At 37.0% G+C, this 22,646-nt stretch overlaps 2 protein-coding genes across 3 annotated transcripts in view; one reads left to right on the top strand and one right to left on the bottom strand.

Moving 5' to 3' along the window:
- The window catches only part of PLEKHH2 (pleckstrin homology, MyTH4 and FERM domain containing H2), a 111,269-nt gene that overhangs the window by 81,534 nt on the left and 7,089 nt on the right, over positions 1 to 22,646 (bottom strand). For both annotated transcript variants that reach the window (XM_023735512.1, XM_004369513.2), the window contains 6 exons: positions 18,256 to 18,318; positions 8,439 to 8,588; positions 7,168 to 7,251; positions 6,481 to 6,562; positions 3,313 to 3,498; positions 620 to 1,578 (listed from right to left, as the gene is read on the bottom strand). In XM_023735512.1, coding sequence (XP_023591280.1) covers positions 620 to 1,578; positions 3,313 to 3,498; positions 6,481 to 6,562; positions 7,168 to 7,251; positions 8,439 to 8,588; positions 18,256 to 18,318 — 1,524 coding nt within the window. The remainder of the gene's footprint in view (positions 1 to 619; positions 1,579 to 3,312; positions 3,499 to 6,480; positions 6,563 to 7,167; positions 7,252 to 8,438; positions 8,589 to 18,255; positions 18,319 to 22,646) is intronic.
- Positions 19,749 to 20,693, top strand: C1GALT1C1L (C1GALT1 specific chaperone 1 like). The gene has a single exon (XM_004369514.1). The coding sequence runs from the start codon at positions 19,749 to 19,751 to the stop codon at positions 20,691 to 20,693; it is 945 nt and encodes a 314-aa protein (XP_004369571.1).

Here is a 22,646-nt window from a genome sequence, read left to right on the forward strand (position 1 = left end):
TCCTTCCATGTGGAAAGAGCTGCAATAAATCAACACTCCCGATCTCCCTCCCTCCATTCACTTTCTCCTCCCCAAGGAAAAGGAGTGGCTTCATGTGATTGGTGAGCTTGGAAGGAGAAACTGGGCACGCAGAGCCCAGACCCTCCCTCTCTTCTCTCTCTTGAGAGGTGGCTGCCTACAAAAAACATGCATCTCTACAGTCGTATGTTTTAGTGGGGCAGGGCCTCACCAAAGGAGGCCTGTGGTGGGGCAGCACTGCCTGAGACTGAGTGAATAAATCTAGCTAATGCTGAGATTCAGTACTGGGAAGCCCATGTGCCCTCCAATTCTCTAAAATAAATTTTATCAGTGATAAAGGTAATATTTTGATCTTCCATCTGTCTTATCCCTTGTCTTATTTCTCAATTGATTCAGAACTCACTGGGGAAAGAGAAGCGCTATTTATTGAACCTCCTCGTTCCTCCAACAACCATCAGTTTGGAAATCATATTCTGAAAACTGGGAACTAGCAGAACAAAGCTGAATTTTAAGAGGAATAGGAAAAGAAGTAAAGTAAAACCTGAAAATGAGTGTCAAGAAAAAACTACTGTGTACGTGTTGCAGAAAGTAATATAATTACCCAAGAGGGAAACCGGTGCAGGGGAGGTGTTGGAGGCTTGCTGCACGCTGCCTTCTTTGCCAAGTCACAGGTCTCCTGGTCGTCTGAACATGGGGATTCCAGGGAGTCACAGGAAAATAATCCATCATCACAACTAGTGTCCATGTTCTCTAAAACTTCTGTACTGTCACCATCAACTAGATCAAGATCCGTTTCCTGAGGTCTCAGTGGTCGTATCATGCTTATAGCATTTCTGTTTGTACCAAACATCCTATCCGAACTTAACTGTGGCTGGCTTAAGTGCCTTTTGGCTAGTGCTGCACTGATACTGAAAACATTAGGAATCCTTAACTTTGGTGGCAGGTTTGATGAAGGCATTAATTGTGTTCCTTTTCCAGGTAATAAATTAGGATGCTTTGGAGTCAAGGCTGGAGTCAAAATAGGGCTTGGGGTGTTGGCCTCACTCGATGAAGAGGAATAATCCAGTCTCTGAGACTGAAATTTCCTATTCAGTTCATCTGAGGAACTACCTTGCTCCTTTTTACTTGACTGAGAATTACCCTTTCCGAGGGGATTATTCTGAGCCTTCCATTGTGCTTCCTGTTGCCAAGAATACAGCTTCTTGTGTTCTGGTATCTTTATGCCAAAAGTCTCTTCTTCAAATACAGAACTGCTGTCGTCAGAGGCCGTCAGACACGTTTCACTTCCCATCCTGCTACACTGGACCCCTTCCTCTGACGTGTGACTGGAAAGGGTGGATGTGCACCTCGACTTGGATCTTTCTTTGCTTCCCTCTTCCTCATCAGAACTCCAGTCACTCACTGGAGCCCCGGAATTCTGGGACATGCCACCATCTGTTGCAAAGCTTGTTCTTGCTTTCTGATTCTGTTCTGAGCCACAAGAGATTTGATGCAATGTTCTCTGACCTCTGTTGTCTTCTTGAACTTGTTTATCGACAGACTTTTCAGGAATTTCCATTTCTAGAAAAGCATACATCAATTGGCAAGTTGCCTTTAATAACACAATCTGTAAACTCAAAAGTTTATGCAACTGCATTTTAGAAACTGGCAATTTCATAGGAATAAAGTTAGTTTACATTATCCTTTGTAGGTTTTGTGTCATCTTAAAACACAAGTTTGCAAACTATAAGCATTACATAAAACATGGAGCCCTAACACTCTATAAAATAGTATCAAAATTAAACTGCTTTTTATAGAGGAGAATGTTGGAAAAGAAAACTGAAAATAGCCTAAGGAGAGATAATAAAAGAAGTAAAATATGAAGTATGGCAATTCTATCACCAAGAAAGTAGCTGCCAAAAAAAAAAGAACACCATTAATTCTATTTTAGAGGCAAAAAAATGACAATCCTTTTCTAACTAAATTTCAAAATTATCATAAAGTAATTAAAATATAATAAATTCAATGCTACAGTTAAAAAACAAACTTTTTACCCAAGTCTCAATACTCAAAACATGCAAAACCATGAAGAAACATTACTTTCTCTACTTTTGGTTTAATCATAACTACAAAAGGTGTTTTTATAATATGAATAACACTCTTTTAAAATGTCATTAGATATGATTCATTTTTGTTTATAGCCTAATTAATAGATATGAACTATTGGCTTAACAAACAGTGAACTAAACCTTTACACTGAAGAGTAGAAGAGAAACTGTGAAATTATGAAAACATAGATATGGCCTTAATAATTAAGGAAATAAAGTCTGAACAAATAAAACTCTAAAATTCTCTTCCAGAGGCAGTTTGTTAAATTTGAAAGTGAGCAAGAGTTTCAATAAAGGCAATCTTAACTGAAGATGACACATGATATACTGATCGTTAGGAAATTAATATGGCTTCTCAGAAAAGAAAAAAATGCAAGTTACGGCTTGAAAGCAAATAGCAAAGGGGCCTTCTGTTGGGAAAAGCATTATGCAGTTTTCAGAATTTCATAACTAAGCATAGAGCATAGGCCTCTTAAGGCTATCATTTTTCTCATTTGGAGGAAGGAAGCTGGAACTGAAAGTAGAGAAGATGTAACAGCAAACTCAAACCTCTCTAAAATGTTCTGGAAAAGTCAAACAAAAGAGATCACACTAGAGGTGGCAAAGCCAATAGGTGCACACTCACATAAAATTTAGAGGGGCTTTAAGACTAAAACATATGTAGAAAGCTGCATACAGGCCAAGGGTTTAAACATCTAGGCAAATACTTCCCCCTCTGAAAGAATAACAGGAAAGCCAAAGCAGTTATATTTACTAAGAAAGGCACTAAATTTTCCCTTGCTGTTCATTTTCTTTATGTTTGCTGTGCCATATTTAATTTCATGCCTCATAATAAATTACTTTTTTAATTTTATATAAATAATGAATAGAATATCCATAGTTTTGATTGAAACTCAGCTTTAACAAGCACCTTGGAGGTAAGACTGCAAACTTTTTGATTCTAAATATCACTGCCACCTAGCGCAGAAAAAGCATTAAGAGGAGAAAAATCAGTTTCTCCTATACCTCAATGGCAAAGACTTCCAGAAAACACAAAATAACTAGATACCCAAAGTTAAATGCTGTTTTGCCCTTTAGAAATATTCTCATAAAACATCAAGTTGTCAAGAAAAAAAATAAGTAAAATTAAGCACTATTTGGATTAAGTCTAGCAAATGACCTTTCCTTTAAAACAATTCCAAAGTAAATTCTTATAGTCTGTAAATACCTTCTATGTCTTTTCCTTCAGTGAACTCAGGCTCCTTAGATGACAGCTTGCTCACTTCCTCAGATTTTATTACTTGAGGCGGACTCCTTGCTCGGGATGAAAAGCACCCAAAGGTCAAACTGCTTAGGCGCTGGCCTTCCGAAAGCTTTGGTGTGGAGACAGTCGATGACTTCCTCCCTTGAACTTCTGCAAGACCGTTAATCAAATCAAGATTCAATGCAATCCCAGTGAAAACCCCAGCAAGCTTCAAGCTCTTTTGTAGAAATCAGCGAGCTATTTCTAAAATCTGTATATAAATGAAAGGGCCAAGAATAGCCAAAATAACTTAGAAAAAGAATAGATTAACACATGAAAAGATGGCTTGACATCATCAGCACTAGGCAAATACAAATAAAAACCACAATTAGACACCAGTACATACCCACTCACTACCACACCAGCTGCCATCAAGTCAATTTCAACTCACGGCGACCTCGTGTGTCACAGTAGAACTGTGCTCCACAGGGTTTCCAATGGCTGATTTTTCAGAAGTAGATCGCCAGGTCTTTTTTAGAGGTGCCTCTGGGTAGACCCAAGCTACCAATCTCTCGGTTAGCAGCCAAGTACTTAACCATCTGTGCCACCAAAGGATTCCACCCACTAAAATGGCTAAAATTAAAAAGACTGACCATACCATGTGCTGGTGAGGATGTACAGCAACTAGAACTCTCATACCCTGCTGGTATGAATGTAAAAATGGTGCAACTACTTTGTAAAATAGGTAGTTTTTTCTTAAAAAAAGTTGAACATATACTTTAGGACACAGTTATTCAACTGCTAGATACTTACTCAAGACAAATAAAAGCATATCTCTACACAAAGACTTATACACAAATGTTCACAGCAGCTGTAGTAGCCAAAACCTGGAAAAAACCCAAATGTCCACCAGCAGTTGAATGAATAAACAAATTATGACATATCCATATAATGAAATAATACTCAGCAATAAGAATAAACTATTGATACATGCAGTAACATGGATGTATCTCAAAATAATTATACTGAGTGAAAGAAGTCAAAGAGTACACACTGCACAATTCCATTTACATAAAATTCTAGAAAGTACAAACTAACAGTGACAAAGAGCAGATCAGTGGTTGCCTATGGACCAGGGCGAGCAGGCAGGGAGGAGAGTTCACAAAAGGGCAGGAAGAAACTTTTGGGAGTGAAGGATATGTTTATTATCATGAATGTGATGATGGTATCATAGCTACATACATCTGTCAAAACTCATCAAATTGTACACTTTAAATATGTGTTTATATGTAAAATTGTATATTAATTTTACCTCAACAAAGTTGTAATAATACACAAACATCTGGTAGACCTCTGGAGTACTGAAGGCCATACGATAAAATGGGCTTCCATTATCCCCTCCCGATTATCCCCTAGAACTGCTGACATAAGTACTCTGGTTATATAACATATTTTTTTCCATATCAGAAAACTACAGGAACCTCCACCAGGTCTCCAGGAGCTTTTGGTGGCTCTGGGGCTACCATGACATGAATATATTCCATGGAGGTTCTATGTCCAGGCTAAGAACCAGTCTTGAAAATAAAAAAGAGCCTATATTTCTTGATAAACTCTTTTACCCCTTGTCATGGATTGAATTGTGTCCCAAAAAATATGTGTCAACTTGGTTAGGCCATGATTTCCAGTATTGTGTGGTCGTCCTCCATTTTGTGATTTTCCTATGTGTTATAAATCATAATCTCTGCCTGTGGTTAAAGAGGATTAGGGTGGGATGTAAAACCCTTGCTCAGGTCACATCCCTGATCCAATGTTAAGGGAGTTTCCCTGGGATGTGGCCTGCACCACCTTTTATCTTGTAAGAGATAAAAGGAAACGGAAGCAAGTAGAGTGTTGGGGACCTCATACCACCAAGAAAGCAGCGCTGGGAGCAGAGCACGTCCTTTTGACCTGAGGTTCCTGCACTGTGATGTTCCCAGACCAAGGGAAGACAGATGCATCACAAGGACCTTCCTCCAGAGCTGACAGAGACAGAAAGGCCTCCCCTGAAGCCGGTGCCCTGAATTCGGACTTCTAGCCTACTGGACTGTGAGAGAATAAACTCTTTGTTAAAGCCATCCACTTGTGGTATTTCTGTTATAGTAACAGTAGATGACTAAGACGTTCCTGGACTTCAAAGTCTCTGGATTTTAATACAGACGTACCCCATTCTCAAGACTTTTACATCATTCCTGTGGTGGCAGAATTTCCTCAAAGACAGCCTTCTTTATATCTTGTCTTGGGCAGCAAACAGAGTAAACTTTTCCTGATTGAAGAGTTTCAGCAACATAGACTTCTAGACCATATAATATCTGGCTGCATCCTTCCCCCCAACATTCACACTTGCCTCTCAGTGGAACCCCATGCTTCGAAACTCTATCTGCCCATCCCATAGCACTAGACTGAGGCTGGGAAGAAGACTGCATTTCAACAGGGACCAGTGTTGTCTAGGGGCTGCACGTACGTGTAAATTGGTCTAAAAAAAGCACTCAGCAGGGTACTCACATGCAATAGAGTGGCAAAACAGGTCCAGGTCAAGAGGGCAAAATTATTTCTACTTCACAGTTGAGCCCAGTTGATAAACGGGTGATCAGTCAACAAAGGGAGGAGCCTGAAGTGCTACAGATGCTCAGCTTCTGTCACTCAGCCTCCTACTGTGTTCTTTCTTCCAATCTCTTGATCTCCCTTGCTATATCTTTGCTGCCCATCCTCCACTTGCAACCTGACCCTGCTCCTCCAGACTGATAAACAAACAATCCAGCTACTTTCCCTGGCTCTTCCTCTAACTATAGCTTTCATCTATCTTCCTTGGCTCAATGATTCCACAGATGAAAACACTCTCCTGGAATGACCTACAGCTGGGGAACATGGGAGCCTCTTCGTTGGCCCCACCGCTTTGGTGGATCTGCACATCAGTCCTGTCTCGTTGTGCCTTCCACTTATAGACCCAACATTCACTTGGGTGTAGGAGTTTGGGTTTGTTTAGAAATTCTCTCTCATTACATGATAATAACTTCTATGATATTCATAATTATGTCTAAAACACCAGCAAAAAATAGCACAATTCTATATAGCCAAATCTAACTAACTAAGCTACCATAGTCAAAGTATTAGTACCTTGTAGTTTTGCCTGTATTGTTCTTATTTCTTCAGTTTGGTTTTGGTTGATCAAACGAAGATTCTGATTCTCCAATTCCAGCTAAAAGAACATAATGGTAACCTTTTATACAAGGATAACACCTCTAAAATGTACTAGTAAATTATTATACTTAGAAAATGTTAATACATAGTTGCTCTAGATGTAAGCAAAATACAAAGGAAATGATGAGCAAATATTAGAGGAATATATCAGCAAAGGCTATCAACCTAGATAATTATGGCTTCAATATTTATTTTTTTCAGAGCTAAGAGTTTTAAATGATTTCACTCCCTGTACTTTTTCCACTGTAAAATTATTTTAACCCAAAACTATTTCCAGAATTTAATCTGCTATATAAAGTCAATGATATATACTTCTCATATGCCAAAAACATTCATCTTATGAGGTATAGACATATGTTCTATATTTATCTTAAATTAACTAATTGGAACAAGACTATTTACACTGATTATCATGAGTCTTTCAATGTTTTTAATTTTAGAAATTCATTGAATAGTTCTAAATATTTCTAATATCCAAAAGACAGCAGCACCACCAACTGATCAGAATTTGGTTTCACTCAGAATGATCATAGATTCTAATGACTTATCTACTATTCAAAAGAAGAAAAAGGCAAAGGAGAAGCAAATGATAGCAATAAATACCTCATTTAACTTAACTGTTACCCATTCTTTGATCTTAGCTGCTTTTTCTTCTATTATTTTAGCTTCTTGTATTCTTATTTGTTTCTGAAATAACATTAGCAGTTGGTTTAGTGTTGTTCAAATATAAGCTTACTGATCTGGAAATGTTACATCATTGGTAAAAAAAAGAAAATCCACTTAAAACCTATGTCCAAGTTAATACATCTATCTTCAAATTACCAGACAGAATAAAAAATGAAAAAAATTATCCAGCAGATATAATAATAAACCATAAAGGCATATGCAAGCATTTCTAGTTTTAAGAGTTACTATTTTTTCTCTCCAAGTTCAAATACTGAAATCAATCCACTGAATTTATCAACAAAATAAACTATTTCTGGAAATGGTCTAGGGTTTAGAGCAGTAGAATAGGGGCCAATCGGGTTAGGGAGAGAATGAGAATCTCTTCTGGTGCTTAGGTTTTTTAGCAACCCCATGGAGCAGTTCTACTCTGCACACATGGGGTTGCCATGAGTTGGAACTAACTCAACGGCAACTAACAATGACAACAACAACATCTGGTTATGGTCACAAAACTGCTGAGAATGTGACTATCATATAAATCCCAGTGGGTGGGGGCAGGGGAGGTGAAAAGCTGAAAAACACTGAGCTAAAGAAACAGTGATCCCCAGAGAAATGGAAAACAAATGCTAAAAATAAACAAAAAATTTAACATATTTAGCAAAACAATATCATAGTGGTTGTATTTAAATGATGCTGTGATCATTTAGGTAAATAACCCTCAGGCAATTTTAAAATAAATTAAACACTATGCTTGCCAATAAAATGACTTTAAAACAGTGTATACCTTTTCTAAGCATACTTTTTTCTAAGCAAGATTAGTATCAAACATATATTTAAAATATAATGTTCTACAAAACATTTCCAATATCCTAACAATCTAAAGCAAAAATCTGTTTAAAAGATTTTACAGATATAAATGTTTTCAACTTAAAAATCTGCACTCAGACTCTAAAGTTTAAATGTTACGGAGCACAGTCACAAGCAAAAAGTGTTAGAGCTTGCCTTGGAATCACTTAAGATTTAACAAGAAAAGTCAATGCCATTTTCCTTGCACCTTTCACCAACAAGTCTGATGCAATTCTACACGCTGACCAAATAAGATTTCTCACCAAAATTCAGAAATTTAGGCTCTCTGTTTTAAATCTCTGTGACTACACATAAATGAATGCACACATTCAGAACCCTTTAATGATCAAATTCTTCCTAACCTGCTCTTCAAGCTGCAGCTCCAAATCATGAATGATGTCATCTTTTTCCTGTATTAGGGTCTCCAGATCTTGGCACTTTTTATACAACCTAGTCTCTGATTCACTGGTTTGAATATTAGCTGCTTTTAATTTCTCTTCCATAACTTGTACCTAAATTCAGAGGATAAAATTTAAAATTGTGCTTGTACTTAATTTATCACAGTATTAAACTCAAAAGTTTTACTTTAACATTATATAGATTCCTAAAAGGTATTGTCATAAAAGAAAAGTATTAAACAGTCAGTTTTAATATATTCAATCATCATAAAGTCTGAAGATTATTTTACAAAGGGGTGTTAAATTTGTATCTAAGAGTATGTGAGTATCAGGACACTGCTATCGCTGAAAGTAACATACATGTCTGTAAGAGCAAGGGGAATATGCAGTGTTTTATAAAAGCAGAGAAACACAGGAAGTTTCTACCCTTTATCTACTCATATTTTAAACAAAGTAGAAATAGAAAGTAGAGAGACGTGAGTGGTGAGATATGACTCAGATTGGATGACCTGTCATAATAAAGCATTTTGGGGGAAGAAATGGGGGGGGCGCTTAAGAGATGAAAAAGAAACACAGACATGATGGAAAGGAAAAGGAAAACCTTTCGAACTTTAAAGCTCAAAATAAAGGAATCATAAAAAAATTTGAGAGCCAAAAGACATATAGGCAATGAGAGTCAAAATACAGGCAGGAGAGGGTTCACTGCTTTACTCATCTAACAAATATCCACTGAATACCTTAGGACTTAAAATTTAAGTCACCTTAAGACTTGGAAGGGCATATATGCCTATTGTGTTTGCTGACCTACACTGATTATGTAAGTCTATTTCACTCATATTAAAATTTAGATTTTACTATTACCACCTTTTAGTTCTTACTTTCACCTCACCTTTCTGTGAATCACAAACCTGATCCCTGACTGTGGATAAGTATAGTGAATTAGAACCCTCAACAGAGTAGGAAAGAAAAGAAACTATTGGGAACTGTATATAATATTAAGACTTTTCTTCCATATACTCCAAATAGGTAAGAATGTGATTTTAGCAATGTTTTAGATTATGGGATGCAAAGAAGAAAAACAATGTAAAAGCATTTGAGAAATTAAAGGTTATTAGTAAAAATGAAAAATCTTAAAATATTAAAAAGACATCTGAAAAATCACAATGAATCCTTACTTAAGTTTCAAAAAAAACATGTGACTAATGAGAGCTTGCAGAAGAAAGGTGTTAAGGTTAGTTTCGGTTGTGTTTTGTTTTTAAAACCATGAATACCACGTTTCACCTATGAATACACTGTATAAATGTAAAGATGCCAAAACTGTCCTATATAAATACCACCCACATCACTGGAAAATTATCAAAACAAGCGCAGAGCAAAAATAGGAGAAAGAAGTTATTCTACTATTCAAATGATAATTTTAAGTCAAGACAGATTAACTAATGGAGTGGACTTCCCAGTGCCGGTCAAGAGGTCAAGGACAGAGGTCTGCATCAGGGATGGTGTCATGAAAAACAGCCAGGGCAGGACAGAGAGCTGGACAGTAAATACCAAGGGTCAGTCTTAAGATGGGATAGCCACCTGCACACAGGACATGCAGTAGCTGTGGAAGTAGTTCTCCTCTGGGGGTAAAGTCAGAGAAGATAAACCTCAAAAAAAAGAAAAGGAATTGAGTAAGAATAGAAATAAATATTACCAGACCTACATTTTCAGGCTTATTAAGTCAGAACAAGCCACCCTACAGATAGCCGGTTGCCATGTAAAACTATCCTATTATTGCTTAGAAAAAGTCTATACTCATAGAAAACTATGTTTGGGGAGTACTCTTCTCTCAAAAACATGTTCAATTGGAAAGGTGTTCGCATTTTATGAATGAATGCGACAGTCAGAGCTCCTGGGATGCATCTCTGCCAAGTGCAATTTTTTAATTCGACCATTACTTTTAGATAAACAACTTTCCTGGGCAAGACAAATATTGGCAAACATAGCACAATCTCTTAGGGTGAGAGATCACAAAGTAGTTACAGACAACTTATTTACCAACTTACTGTGTTAGAATCAAGTTCCACAGGACTCACCAGCCTTCCTTAGAAATAAGTATGAATAAAAGGTCTATACAAAAGCTAAGAGGCCTAAAGAAAAATTAAGCAGCCTTTTAAAATACATTACCACAAGTAATTGAAACTAACAGCCCAGTTCTTTTTCCATTTATTCAACCTGACCCACATAATAACTTTAACTACTCAAAGACTGGCCAATAACACACTCCTCTGAATGCAAATTGGTGTTCAATAGCTTTAGCTATTTAACAGAGGTTGTTAGTCTATGCACAGATACCCTCCAGTGTGGGATGCTCTGCACTTTTAGGCTAGCCTTTCTCCTTATTTTCTAGGACAGCCTCTGGCTGCATCCACCCCCCTCAACATACTCCTCACCATTTCCCCAAAGCCTTGCAGATCCTGAGGTCCTTATGCTCCTGTGCAGTAAAGGAGCAAGCTTGGGGTACTCACACACTGTGCATTCCAAAGAAAGGACTAGCCCTTGATCAGCTCCTAGGAGACAGCCTCTGAGCTTCTGGAATATTCTGCCTGATAAGATTGTCTTTGTACACCTGAGACCTTGAGCCATGACAGATAGTTTAAGCTAACAATGTTTAACTTATAGTGAACACCTGTTTTTGTTCACCTGGGACCCTAGGCTATGTATCAGTTTGACTCTGTAGGGGATGGAGATTGAGTAGCTAAGCTCAGTCACGCAGCTACCCCATGCATATGTGACTGACCCCCAATAAAAACCCTGGACACCAATGCTTGGGTGAGCTTCCCTGGTTGGTAATACTTTATATATATTGCCACATATCATTGCTGGGAGAAATAAGCACTGCTCCACTGGAAAAGGACATGTGGAAGTTTGTGCCTGGTTTTTCCTGGACTCTTCCTCATATCACTACTTCCTTCTTCCCATTTCCAATCTCATCTCTTCCTTTCCCATTCCAGGTAATGAAGATATGACTGTACTTTTGAGTAGAGGTTTAAAGTTTCAATTTCTACATGTACGCTGCAATAGCGTGACAAAGATTCCTGATAGTTCCGAAACAGAATGAATTGTTAAAGAGTATTTGAATCCCAGACTATTTTTCAGTTGCTTAAAATTTACTGCAAATTAATTAATCATTCTAATCACAATTATTTTGACGAAGTGCTCAGTAATGTATGCAGTAGAGCCAGAACTCATCTTCCCTGAAGGTGAAAAAGAATGGCATTGGATAAAGCAGCTTTCTATGTAATGAAGATGGGCCTTATGTAGCAAAAGCATTATAAAGTCCTAGATACTAGGACGATCGGGCAGTAATAATTTATCAAGAATAAAAAATGACTGGACACTACCAACCAACTTTACAGAAAGGCAGATTAGCCTACATATTAGAATTAACATTGTGAACTTTAAATCCAATTCCTTCAACTTCTGAATCAAACAGAAGCAAGAGATTGAGCCCAGAAGGAAAGGATGAAAACACACACTTCTTTCTACAGGAGAAATTCTCTACCCCTCTTCAGTTAGCACAAATCAGTGTAATAGACTAGGGTATACACCTAATCAGATACTTGAGAATGAATCCTGTGTCTTAGTATCTCTCAAATATGCTCCTGGCTGCATTTCTACCTCACAAGAGAGAAATAAGTAGCGCTGGGTTGATTTGGACAGACTGCTTTCAAAGCTGTGAGCAACAACAATAAAAAAAAGTATTATACTACAACATTAAGTATAAAGATCGCCAAGTCTTATCTGGCACAACGTGTGATCTTTTTTTCTAGACAACTTAGTTTATGGTTATGGAGGTGGTACCACTCCTTAGTAAACAGGAGAAAAACATACAAAACTGAAGGGCAGAGTTGAGCTGGTTTCAACTGACTACTGCTTTTCGTGGTGAAACATTCCTTTTTGGTTAATATAAATATAATTGTTTAGGTCTCAGGATATGGTTCAATGAGAAAGGACAAGCTGAATTTATGCAACATAAACAGCAGATAGGCCACAGTCCCGTGAAAACTGTTAAAGATAGCAAAGGATTCAGTTACTCTAAGTTAATACTATTTACTTAGTCTTGCAAAAGCCAAAAAAGGTGACATAATCAGTACATGAGAATTCATTTGCTCTCTGTTTATGATTCTTGTTAACTTTTAGGTTCACTATGAGGTATTCAAGAAAAAATTTCTTCTGAAGCATAACAAAATCGGTACTGAATAAATGTAAAGTTTTGTGATAAAGAGAAATAACTACAGATTTTAGAAATTCTGGGAGACTTGCAATTCTCATAATTCTCATTTTATTTTTGGTTTTGCTTTAAGGGAGTATGTCTAAAATGACCAATCATGGTGTCTTTTTGCTTAAAAACCTAGCACATGGAATTAAATAACTTTAAAGCTGATATAAAAATGACAACTTCAAGTAAGTTCTTCCTTTTAAACTCATCAAGATCAGTGGCTGGGCCCTGATGGCTGCAAACCTCCATGGTTTACTTTCTTTGAATTTGGAGTGGGGATTCTTTTCTTCTCTCAAGATGCAGTGACTCAAAGAAAAAAAAAATTATTTGAAAATCACAATTAAAAAAATACTTAATTTAATTTTCAAAGGTAAACAAATTTGTTGCATATGTGAATTAGGAATTTTAAATGAAGGAAAGGCAAAACAAAACCATTCTCAATTTCTTTCTTTTCTGTAATACGGGCAGTTAAGGAAGAGAAAGGAAGGAAAAGGAAGGAAAAGGAAGGAAAAGGAAGGAAAAGGAAGGAAAAGGAAGGAAAAGGAAGGAAAAGGAAGGCGAAGAACGCACAGAGATCATGTAGAGACAGCCATGCACAGAGGGGTAAACAGAGATTTCAAGAGGAAAGGTCAAAGTCAGAAAGGGAAAGATAAGGAGGGGGACATCAAAGTCAGAGAGGTAGACAACTGACAGATGTGTGCTGCACGGTGTGCAGCTAAACAGGAACACAGGCAGTCCCGGTTACGTCTGACTTCTGGACAACTCCTACTGGCCCTTTATGTTATATAAATTTGCCCTCACTTTGAGATGACTGAACCAACCCCTACTCACAAGTTCTTCATCACAACCACCTTCGCTTGCTGCACACGCAGCTTTGAAATCATTGAAAAGGCTTCGAGCCTTTTCTTGCACTAAAGTAAGGCTAAATAAGAATGGTATGCACCTGTTCTGATTTACCTACAAATTCAACTTAAAGACACAGTTAGGAACAGATCTCATTCGTAATCCAGGGACTGCCTGTATACATACAGGGCCCACTAATGAAAAAAGACAAAGACATTTGGCAAAGGATGACAGAGAATGACATAAACAGAAGAGTCTTGCATAAACCGTAAGTGAGCTTTTTGTGGTTTTACTGTTAATTATTGCCTTTTTATAGGTACCAGTGGGATATCACTATTTGGCACTATCAGCTAAAAAATATAAAACACTAGGCACAGCATAGATCCTTACCATTAGTACTAATACTTCTACCACCACCATCATTTATTGAGGGCTGACTCTATGCCAGGAAGTTTACTGAAATTAGTTTCAATCTTCATAACAGCTAACACCTATAGGATGTCTATGTGCCAGGCACTGTTCTAATCACTTTATTCATAGTAACCTATTCAATTTCCAAACAACTCTATTAGACAGCAATTAGATTGTACTCCATTTTACAGAGAGAAAACTGAGGCCCATTTACCTAAAGCACAACAAGAAAGAAAACTGACACCCCGAAAGGCTAGGTCAAACAGGTGGTAAGAGATGGAGGCTGACTTGAATCCAGGCACTTTGCCTCCAGAGTCTGCATTCTTACTCACTATGCTACAAGCCTTTACACAATACAGAAGCTGTTAAAAAAAGACAAAAAAAAAAAACCATTGCTGTCAAGTTGAATCCGACTCATAGCAACCTTGTAGGTAAGCCTCTGCAAATATTAGCTCCATTTTATAAGTGAGAAAACTGAGACCAGAGACATTAAGAAACTTTTCCAGTCAAATAAGTGGTAGAGTTTGGATTTAAGCCCAGTTAAAATTTTAACTCTGTTCCCAAGGCAGAAAAACATGAATTCGTCTTTATTTCTCTTTCTCTGTACAAACTTTAACTCGCCAATATTTGGCCCCATATTCCTCCTCTATCTTCAGCCTCCTCTCCTCCCCACCCAAAAAAAAGAAGAAAAGAAAAAAAGAATGAAACTTCTTACCTCAAACTCTGGACTTTAATTCTATGTGTTTAGAATACTACATTATGCTAAAGATTACAGTAAAAAAAAAACCCTATGGAGCAGTTCTACTCTGTGACACATCGGGTCACCATGAGTCAGGGGCCAACTCAACGGCAGCTAACAACAACAAGAAGTACCCTAGAGAAGAGCTGGGTTAGAATTAATCTTGAAATTTTCCTTGTCCACAAGTTTCTGGGAAACTTCTACAATCTCCTTAGATTGGTTTTCTCTTATGTTATATTCCACACTCATCGTGACTTGTCTTGGCAGACTCACTGGAAGCATTTTACAATAAGAAAAATTTGCTCAGAGAGTCCCTTCCTTTATTTTTCTATGTAGGAACCACTACTAGATATTAAAAAATAAGTTCTGATCAAGCTATATTCAAACTATATAAATGGTATGTTTGGTGTACACGTAAGTTTTATATAAAACTGTATGTTAAGTCAATGAGGAGAATTTAGATTAGCATTCTTTTCAGCATTAACTTTGCCAAAGTGGCTAAAATTAAAAAAGACTAACAATGCCAAGTGTTGACAAGGATGTGGGAGCAACTGGAATTCTTACATGCTGCCAGGAGGAATGCAACCTGTACATCCATTTTGGAAAGCTATTTGGCAACATCTATAAAGGAAAGATTTGCTCATCCTAGAATCTAGCAATTCTACTTCTAGGTATATACCCAAGAAAAACAAGAACACATATCCATCTTAACATAAGTATGTCTGTAGCAGCTTTACTTGAAAGCAAACGACGTGTCTATCAACAGATGAATGGATAAAAACTGAGGTATAACCACAGTACTACTCAATAGTAACAATACTTTTCTAAAAAGAATGAACTACTGATACACATGTCAACATGGAGGAATTTCCTAGACATAATTTTAAGCTAAAGAAGCCAGAACAGCAAATAGTACATTAATCAAGAACAAGCAAAATCAATCCACAGTGATAGAAGTCAGAATTATCTTTGGTAGAATGGGGGTACTGACTTGAAAGGAGCAAAAGTGAATTTTCTGGGGTTATGAAACATTCTATATAAAGTGTTATGCAGGTGTGTACCTAGATAAATTTTCATCAGTACTTAAAGATTAGTATACTTTACTGTTGTGTATATTGTATCTTGATTTTTTAAAAAAGTTTTTAAAGAGTAGTAACATTCTTGATGAAATAATGGATCTAAACAAGATCTTCAGTGGCTGCTAACATCACAAAAAGAGATAACTAGATATTATGTACCTCTTGATGGAAGCACACAATACTACCTAAGAACTAATCTAGCCAAAAAAAAAAAAAGAAGGAATCAAAACACAACCCAAACAAGTTTTCAGATCTAACTATACCTTACAGGAAATAAAGGCATAGAGGAACATGTTTAATAGTATTATGGGGACACATTCAACGAAATCCAGTATGTGGAAAAACTTTAGAGGAAAAATAACTCCATTTCTTCAACAAACAAATTGTAGGGAAAAAAAGAAAGAAAAAAGGAGGGAGACCCTGTAGATTAAAAGAGTTTAAGAGCCAAACGCAATGTGCCAATCTTGTTTAGGTCCTGATTTGAACAAACCGACAATGAAAAAAAAAAGCAGTATATGCCCCAAAGAATTAAAAATAGGTTCTAAAATAAATACATGTACACGCTGAGGACAAGCACAACAGCCAAAAGGCAGAAACAGCCCAAATGTCCATGGATGAATAGATAAACAATTTGTAGTGTATATATACAATGGAATATTATTCAGTTATAAAAAAGAATGAAGTCCTGATACATGCTACACATCATAGACGAACCTTGAAAACATTAGGCTAAGTGAAAGAAGCCAGACACAAAAAGTCAGACACTGTATTATTCTATTTTTATGAAACATCCAGGATAGGTAAATACATACAGACAGAGAGCAGACTGGTGGTTTCCAGGGACTGGGGGAGGGGGAAGTGAGGAGTAACTGCTTAATGGGTATGGGGTTTCACTAATGGGTATGAAACTAGATAGAAGTGATGGTTGCACAACATTGTAAATGTACTGAATGCCACTGAGCTGTTCACTATAAAATGGTTAATTTTATTTTATGTGAATTTTACCTCAATTGAAAAACAAAAAGCATTTATGAGATATCTGGGGATATTTGAATACTGATTAGATCTCTGACAGATGGAAGAATGATTGGTAATTTTTTTTGTTGTGATGATGGTACTGTTGTTATGATCATTTAAAGTCTATACTTTTAGATTAATTGCTAAAACACTCATGGATGAAATGATATGATGCCTGGGATTTGCTTTAAAATAATCCACTATGGGGTAAAACCAAAAAGCGGGGGGGGAACAAATCCATTGCTGTCCAGTTGGCTCTGACTCACAGCTAACCCTATAGGAAAGAGTAGAACTGCCCATAGAGTTTCCAAGGCTGTAATCTTTACAGAAGCAAACTGCCACATCTTTATTCCGCTGGAGCAGTTGGTGGGTTCAAACCCATGACCTTAGCACTTAACCACCTTGCCACCAGGGCTCCTTAGTGTAGAAGTAGGTGGAGGAAAAAAGTAAATGGAAGTATAGACTAACCATGAATTGACTAATTATTAAAGTTGGTGATGGGGGATCATTATACTATTTTCACTACTTTTGTACATGGTTGATATTTTCTCTACTATCACCATGGTTTTTCCATGATAAAGTTTTAAAATCTTCTTTTCAAGTATAATTATGAAAATCAAGGATTAGATTAGATTTGGCTTATTTAGAAATTTGTTAGGCCACTAAGACAATCTACTGTGTAAAATCATATCTTTTAGGTGAAAACAAGATTTAGTAACATTCAAATTGAAGGGCAAAAACATGACAAATTTATAAGAAGTATAAGAAATTTAATATAATTTCTTGAAAGAAGTAATTTTATATCTAAACTGTTGAAAATTCTTTATTGAATCTGACAGAGATCTTTTTTAAACAGTGAAGGTATGGATTTAGGATTATTAGACAAGCTTTAGGGCTGGGCTGTCCATCCAAACCACTCATTTTATTATTCAGAAGCCCAGAAAGGGTTAACTGATAAAAAAAAAAATTTAATAAGTAGTACAAAAAATCTAGAAACTATGAAAATATAGAGGGGGAAAAAACAAGCATTTCTAATTCCACAATTTTAACAAACTTCTCTTAAAATTTTGGGGTACTTCATATCAGTTTTTTTTTTCCATTTAAAAGTTTGCCTTTTATCCCTGATAACTGTAAATATATTATGTAAAATTTTTATATGTTTTTCCTAATATATACTTATATGTAAATACGGTTAGTATTATCAAGGTCATATTTGATTTTCTCAAAAAAGGAAACTTCCTTATGAAAGCCTCCTGTCCTCTTGAAATTCTGTTAATGGGCAGGATAGATTCTCCATTTTCTCCATGGATCAAGCTTATGAACAATGAAAACGTGAAGATGTAGAGGAAGGCTGAGAACTATCCTCCTATTCTAGATAAAACAATATTTTGGTAGAGGCAGAAAATTTTTTCAACTAAAATTATACTCTACCTGTTGAAAAGCTTTTTCTGCTTGACGTTCAGCATCAATAACTTGTCTCTCAAGCTGCTGCATCTGTAAGATGAGTGGGATAAAAACAAAAATTCAAATTTTTCCATGTGAAAAGGGACTTTAAGATCTCACAATGTTATAAATTTCTTTAAAAGTATTTAGTGTACTTTACTGGATATGGATTACATACAATTAGCACACTAAATGCTCTTCGAATATTTAAAACCTGATCAAACAGAATGCCAAAAGTTTAATATCTTTAATCAATGTAATATACACCATGTGAGTATTCATCACTGGAATTTTCTGCACTGAATTGAAAACTAGAAATTACTGGTCAACACATACTAAGGATAATAAATCCAAAAGAAAAGTAAGGCCTCAAATGTCATGTTTGATGTGTTGATCAAAAGGTCACAATCATATCAGGGAAGTGGTGTGTTCTCATAGGCTCCATTAAAAAAACTCATTGCTGTCAGAATCGATTCTGACTCATAGTGACCCTATAGGACAGAGGAGAACTGCCCCACAGGGTTTCCAAGGAGCGGCTGGTGGATTTAAACTGTCGATGTTTTGGTTAGCAGCCGGGCTCTTAACCACTGCACCACCAAGGCTCCATAAGCTCCGTAGGCAGTATGTTTAAGTCAAGACTCTAGGTGGTTTTACATCCTTACAGACTGATGAAACGAAACTCTGATTAAACCCACATATATAAACACACGAATCCACAAAAGCATAGAACACAGGGAACTGAAAAGTATCAGAGTATTTTTTAAAAAGTTTCAGAGAGAATAAAATGTTCAGAGAGAAAACACTAAAATGAATATATGTAAAATAAACAAAAGCCATATAAAGGACTCAATGCAAATTAACATAAGAGACATGTGTACCAGGTACTGAACCTACACACCATGATGCAAAACTCAAATTCTTTTTTTGCTCAGTGTTCTCATTAAAAAAATTAAAAAAAAACTTGTCCTCCTATGGATTCTGACTCATGGAGACCCCACGTGTTTCACAGCAGAGCTGCACTCCATGGGGTTTTCAAGACTGTGACCTTTTGGAAGTAGATCACAAGCTTTTCTACCGGGGCACCTCTGGGTGGGTTTCCACTTGCCAATCTTTTGATTAGTAATCGAGCGCATAACCGTCTGCGCCACCCAGGGACTCCAGTATTCTCATATTCTGTGTAAAGTATGTTGAAGTTTGGACAACTCGAGAGCCATCTGTGACTTGATCTATGCACATTTTCAATTTTATTGTTGGTTGGTATTTGAGACACCCAGAACTTCAGGTCCACCTCAAAGTAACAGCAAACAGGGTCCCGCCCCCAGCCGCCAACACGCCGGGGAACACCACCGAGCAGCGGCCTCCGGCAGCTAGAGCGGCCCAACAGGAAGAGCAGCTACTGGCTCAGGGCGCCGTGGGCAAAAGAGAGCTGATCCGAGGCAGTCTTCGATCCGTACGAGCTGTATGTACTCAACGCCTCAAAAATGGTTTCCGATGGCGAGGCATCCTTTTTTAAGGGTATGCTGCTTGGGAGCATTTCCTGTGTTTTGATAACTTTGTTTGGCCAAATTAACATTCCACACGAAGGTAAAATTCAAGATCATGAGCACCATCACCTTCGCGCACCTAACAGAGAGGATTTCTTAAAAATGTCGGAAGTGCAACGCATGGAGCTTAGTAAAAGTATCCGCGTTTATTGTATCATACTTGGAGAATCCAAATATGAGAGTTATCGGGCTATACTGAAAGACACTTGGACCAAACACTGTGATAAAGCTGAGTTCTACAGTACTAAAAACAGTCGTTTGTTCAATACAGAAACAAATGACATGTGGCTACAGATGAGGGAAACCTACAAATATGTCTTTGAAAAGTATGGCTATGACTACAATTGGTTCTTTCTTGCACGTCCCACTACGTTTGCTGTCATTGAAAATTTAAAGTATTTTTTGTTTAAGAAGAATGCAACCCAGCCATTCTATCTGGGCCATACTATAAAATCTGGAGACCTCGAATACGTAGCTATGGAAGGAGGCATTGTCTTAAGTATGGAGTCCATGAAAAGACTTAACAGAGTTCTCAACTCTGAAAACTGTGAAGATCAAAGTATCCTTTGGAAGTTATCTGAAGACAGGCAGCTGGCCATCTGCCTGAAATATGCAGGAGTTCTTGCAGAAAATGCAGAGGATTCCGAAGGAAGACATGTATTTAATACAGAACCAATTGTACACCTTATTAAAGAGGCAATGTCTAATAACCCTCAGCAAGTAGTAAAAGGCTGCTGTTCAGATATGGCTATCACTTTTAATGGACTGACTCCTAGAAAGATGGAAGTAATGATGTATGGCGTGTACCGGCTTAGGGCGTTTGGACATCATTTCAATGACGCACTGGTTTTCTTACCCCCAAATGGTTCAGAAAATGACTGAAGGCTGGGAATTAATAGTAGAACTGTGCTATCCAATACAGCCACGTGCCACATGTGACTTTTGAGCACTTGAAATGTGGCTACTCCAAATTGAGATGCAGTGTAAATGTAAAATACATTCAATAATACATGTATTATTTGAAGACTTAGTATAAAAAAACTTAAAATACCTCATTAGTCATTTTTTAGATAGACTATGTTGAAATAATTATATTTTGGATATAGTGTATTAAATAAAATATGCTATTAATTTATCTTTTGTCTTTTATTAATACAGCTACTAGAAATTTTAAAATCACATATGTGGCTCACATATTTTTACTGGATAGCAAAGATGTAGAATACACCCACTGCTCACTTATTGACATGGTTAGTTTCCAAAGACTAGGATGTATGTGAAAATCGATGTTATGTGAAAATGGAGGATGGCCACATCAGATCACAAAAATGGAGGATGACTACATCGTAACTGCCAAATTACATAACTGCCAAACCACTGAGAATCATGGCCCAGCCAAGCTGACACATAACCTTAACCATCACAGCCAGTGTTACGCTCGCCTTCCACCTCAGCATTCATTACTGCCAGACATGTCGTTAATGTGCAAACAGTAGATTTTTTACTATCGTTGTAAATGCGAAATGTCAGATAACGAGATAGTCGATAAATGAGGAGTAGGTGTATTCAACTGTAACCACAAGTGGCAATTTAACTGCCTGTGCATGCCTTTTAAGTTGAAAAGGCAGTCTACTGATCTAGACTCTGGAAGGAGTTTCAAAAATTTGATAATGTAAATAGCCATTTCCCAAGTGCATTTTCTGGATCTCATATGAGCTTTCATTTTGATGAAAATATTTAAAATGTTTAGTGAGCAAGTGTTATTGTCTAAAAGCATTTTATTAGGAGTTACTGTTATGGGCTATGTATGACATTATGCAGAAGCAGTTGGACAAGCATTGTCTCTTCTGTCTAGGATATTGCTTAAACCAAAAAGGCCAATGGCAGACATAAGCCAACACCATGTTCTTCCACAACTGGCAATATTCTGACAGCTGTCACCTCTACAATGTAACTATATAATATGTTCAGGGCAATTTTTGGCACATGTGGAGCCTTAGCCTGAATTTTGAATATTGTTGGGTTTGCCAAGAGAAGCAGAAAAATTGACAAGCAGGTTGTGGATCTATAAATTCTGTTTCTGGAAGGAAAAAAAAAAAATGACTGAATCGTTTAAGAGGACTACAAATATCTTGTCAGATTTCTCTTTCTGAAATGTTTGATTTCTAATGATAACAGTGCTTTACACAGAGTTAAAAACCTGTTGCCATTGAGTCAATTCCAACTCATAGCAACCCTACAGGACAGGTAAAGCTATCCCATAGGGTTTCCAAGGAGTGTCTGGTGGATTTGAACTGCTGACCTTTAAGTTAACAGCCAAGCTCTCAACCACTGTGACACCAGGGCTCCTTACTCATAGTAGGTACTCAATATATACTATAAATTATTGAATGAAATGTTAAAGCCATTTGTCATCTGTAAAGCACCATGGATGTGAAGGATAGTATCATCTTATTTACCAGTGCCATAGTTCCCCATTCAAATAACTTTTTATGCTCTTATGGCACTTACTTTCTATCTCACATTATTTTCCCAACTACACTATAAATTGGTTGAAGGCAGAATTCATGTGAGTAACCTTTATATTCTTCATAGTACTGTACTTGCACATACCAGTCACTCAGTACAATTCTAAAAGCTTAGTAGCAAGCAGTAATCTTAGAAAAAAAAACTATCACTTTCATCATAAAAAGCATACACACACACTATTTCATAGGACTTGCGATGCAAGGTTACAAAGATTGTTGGTGTGTGCCATTGAGTTGATTCCAACTGTTGGCAAACCCTGTAGGACAGAGTAGAACTACTCCATAGGGCAGTTTCCTAGGCTGTAGT

The sequence above is a fragment of the Trichechus manatus genome, unplaced genomic scaffold, assembly GCF_000243295.1.
Source record: "Trichechus manatus latirostris isolate Lorelei unplaced genomic scaffold, TriManLat1.0 scaffold00005, whole genome shotgun sequence".
Taxonomy (NCBI): domain Eukaryota; kingdom Metazoa; phylum Chordata; class Mammalia; order Sirenia; family Trichechidae; genus Trichechus; species Trichechus manatus.

Coding starts and splice junctions, on each gene's coding strand:
- C1GALT1C1L (XM_004369514.1), top strand. CDS start 19,749: ATGGTTTCCGATGGCGAGGCATCCTTTTTTAAGGGTATGCTGCTTGGG.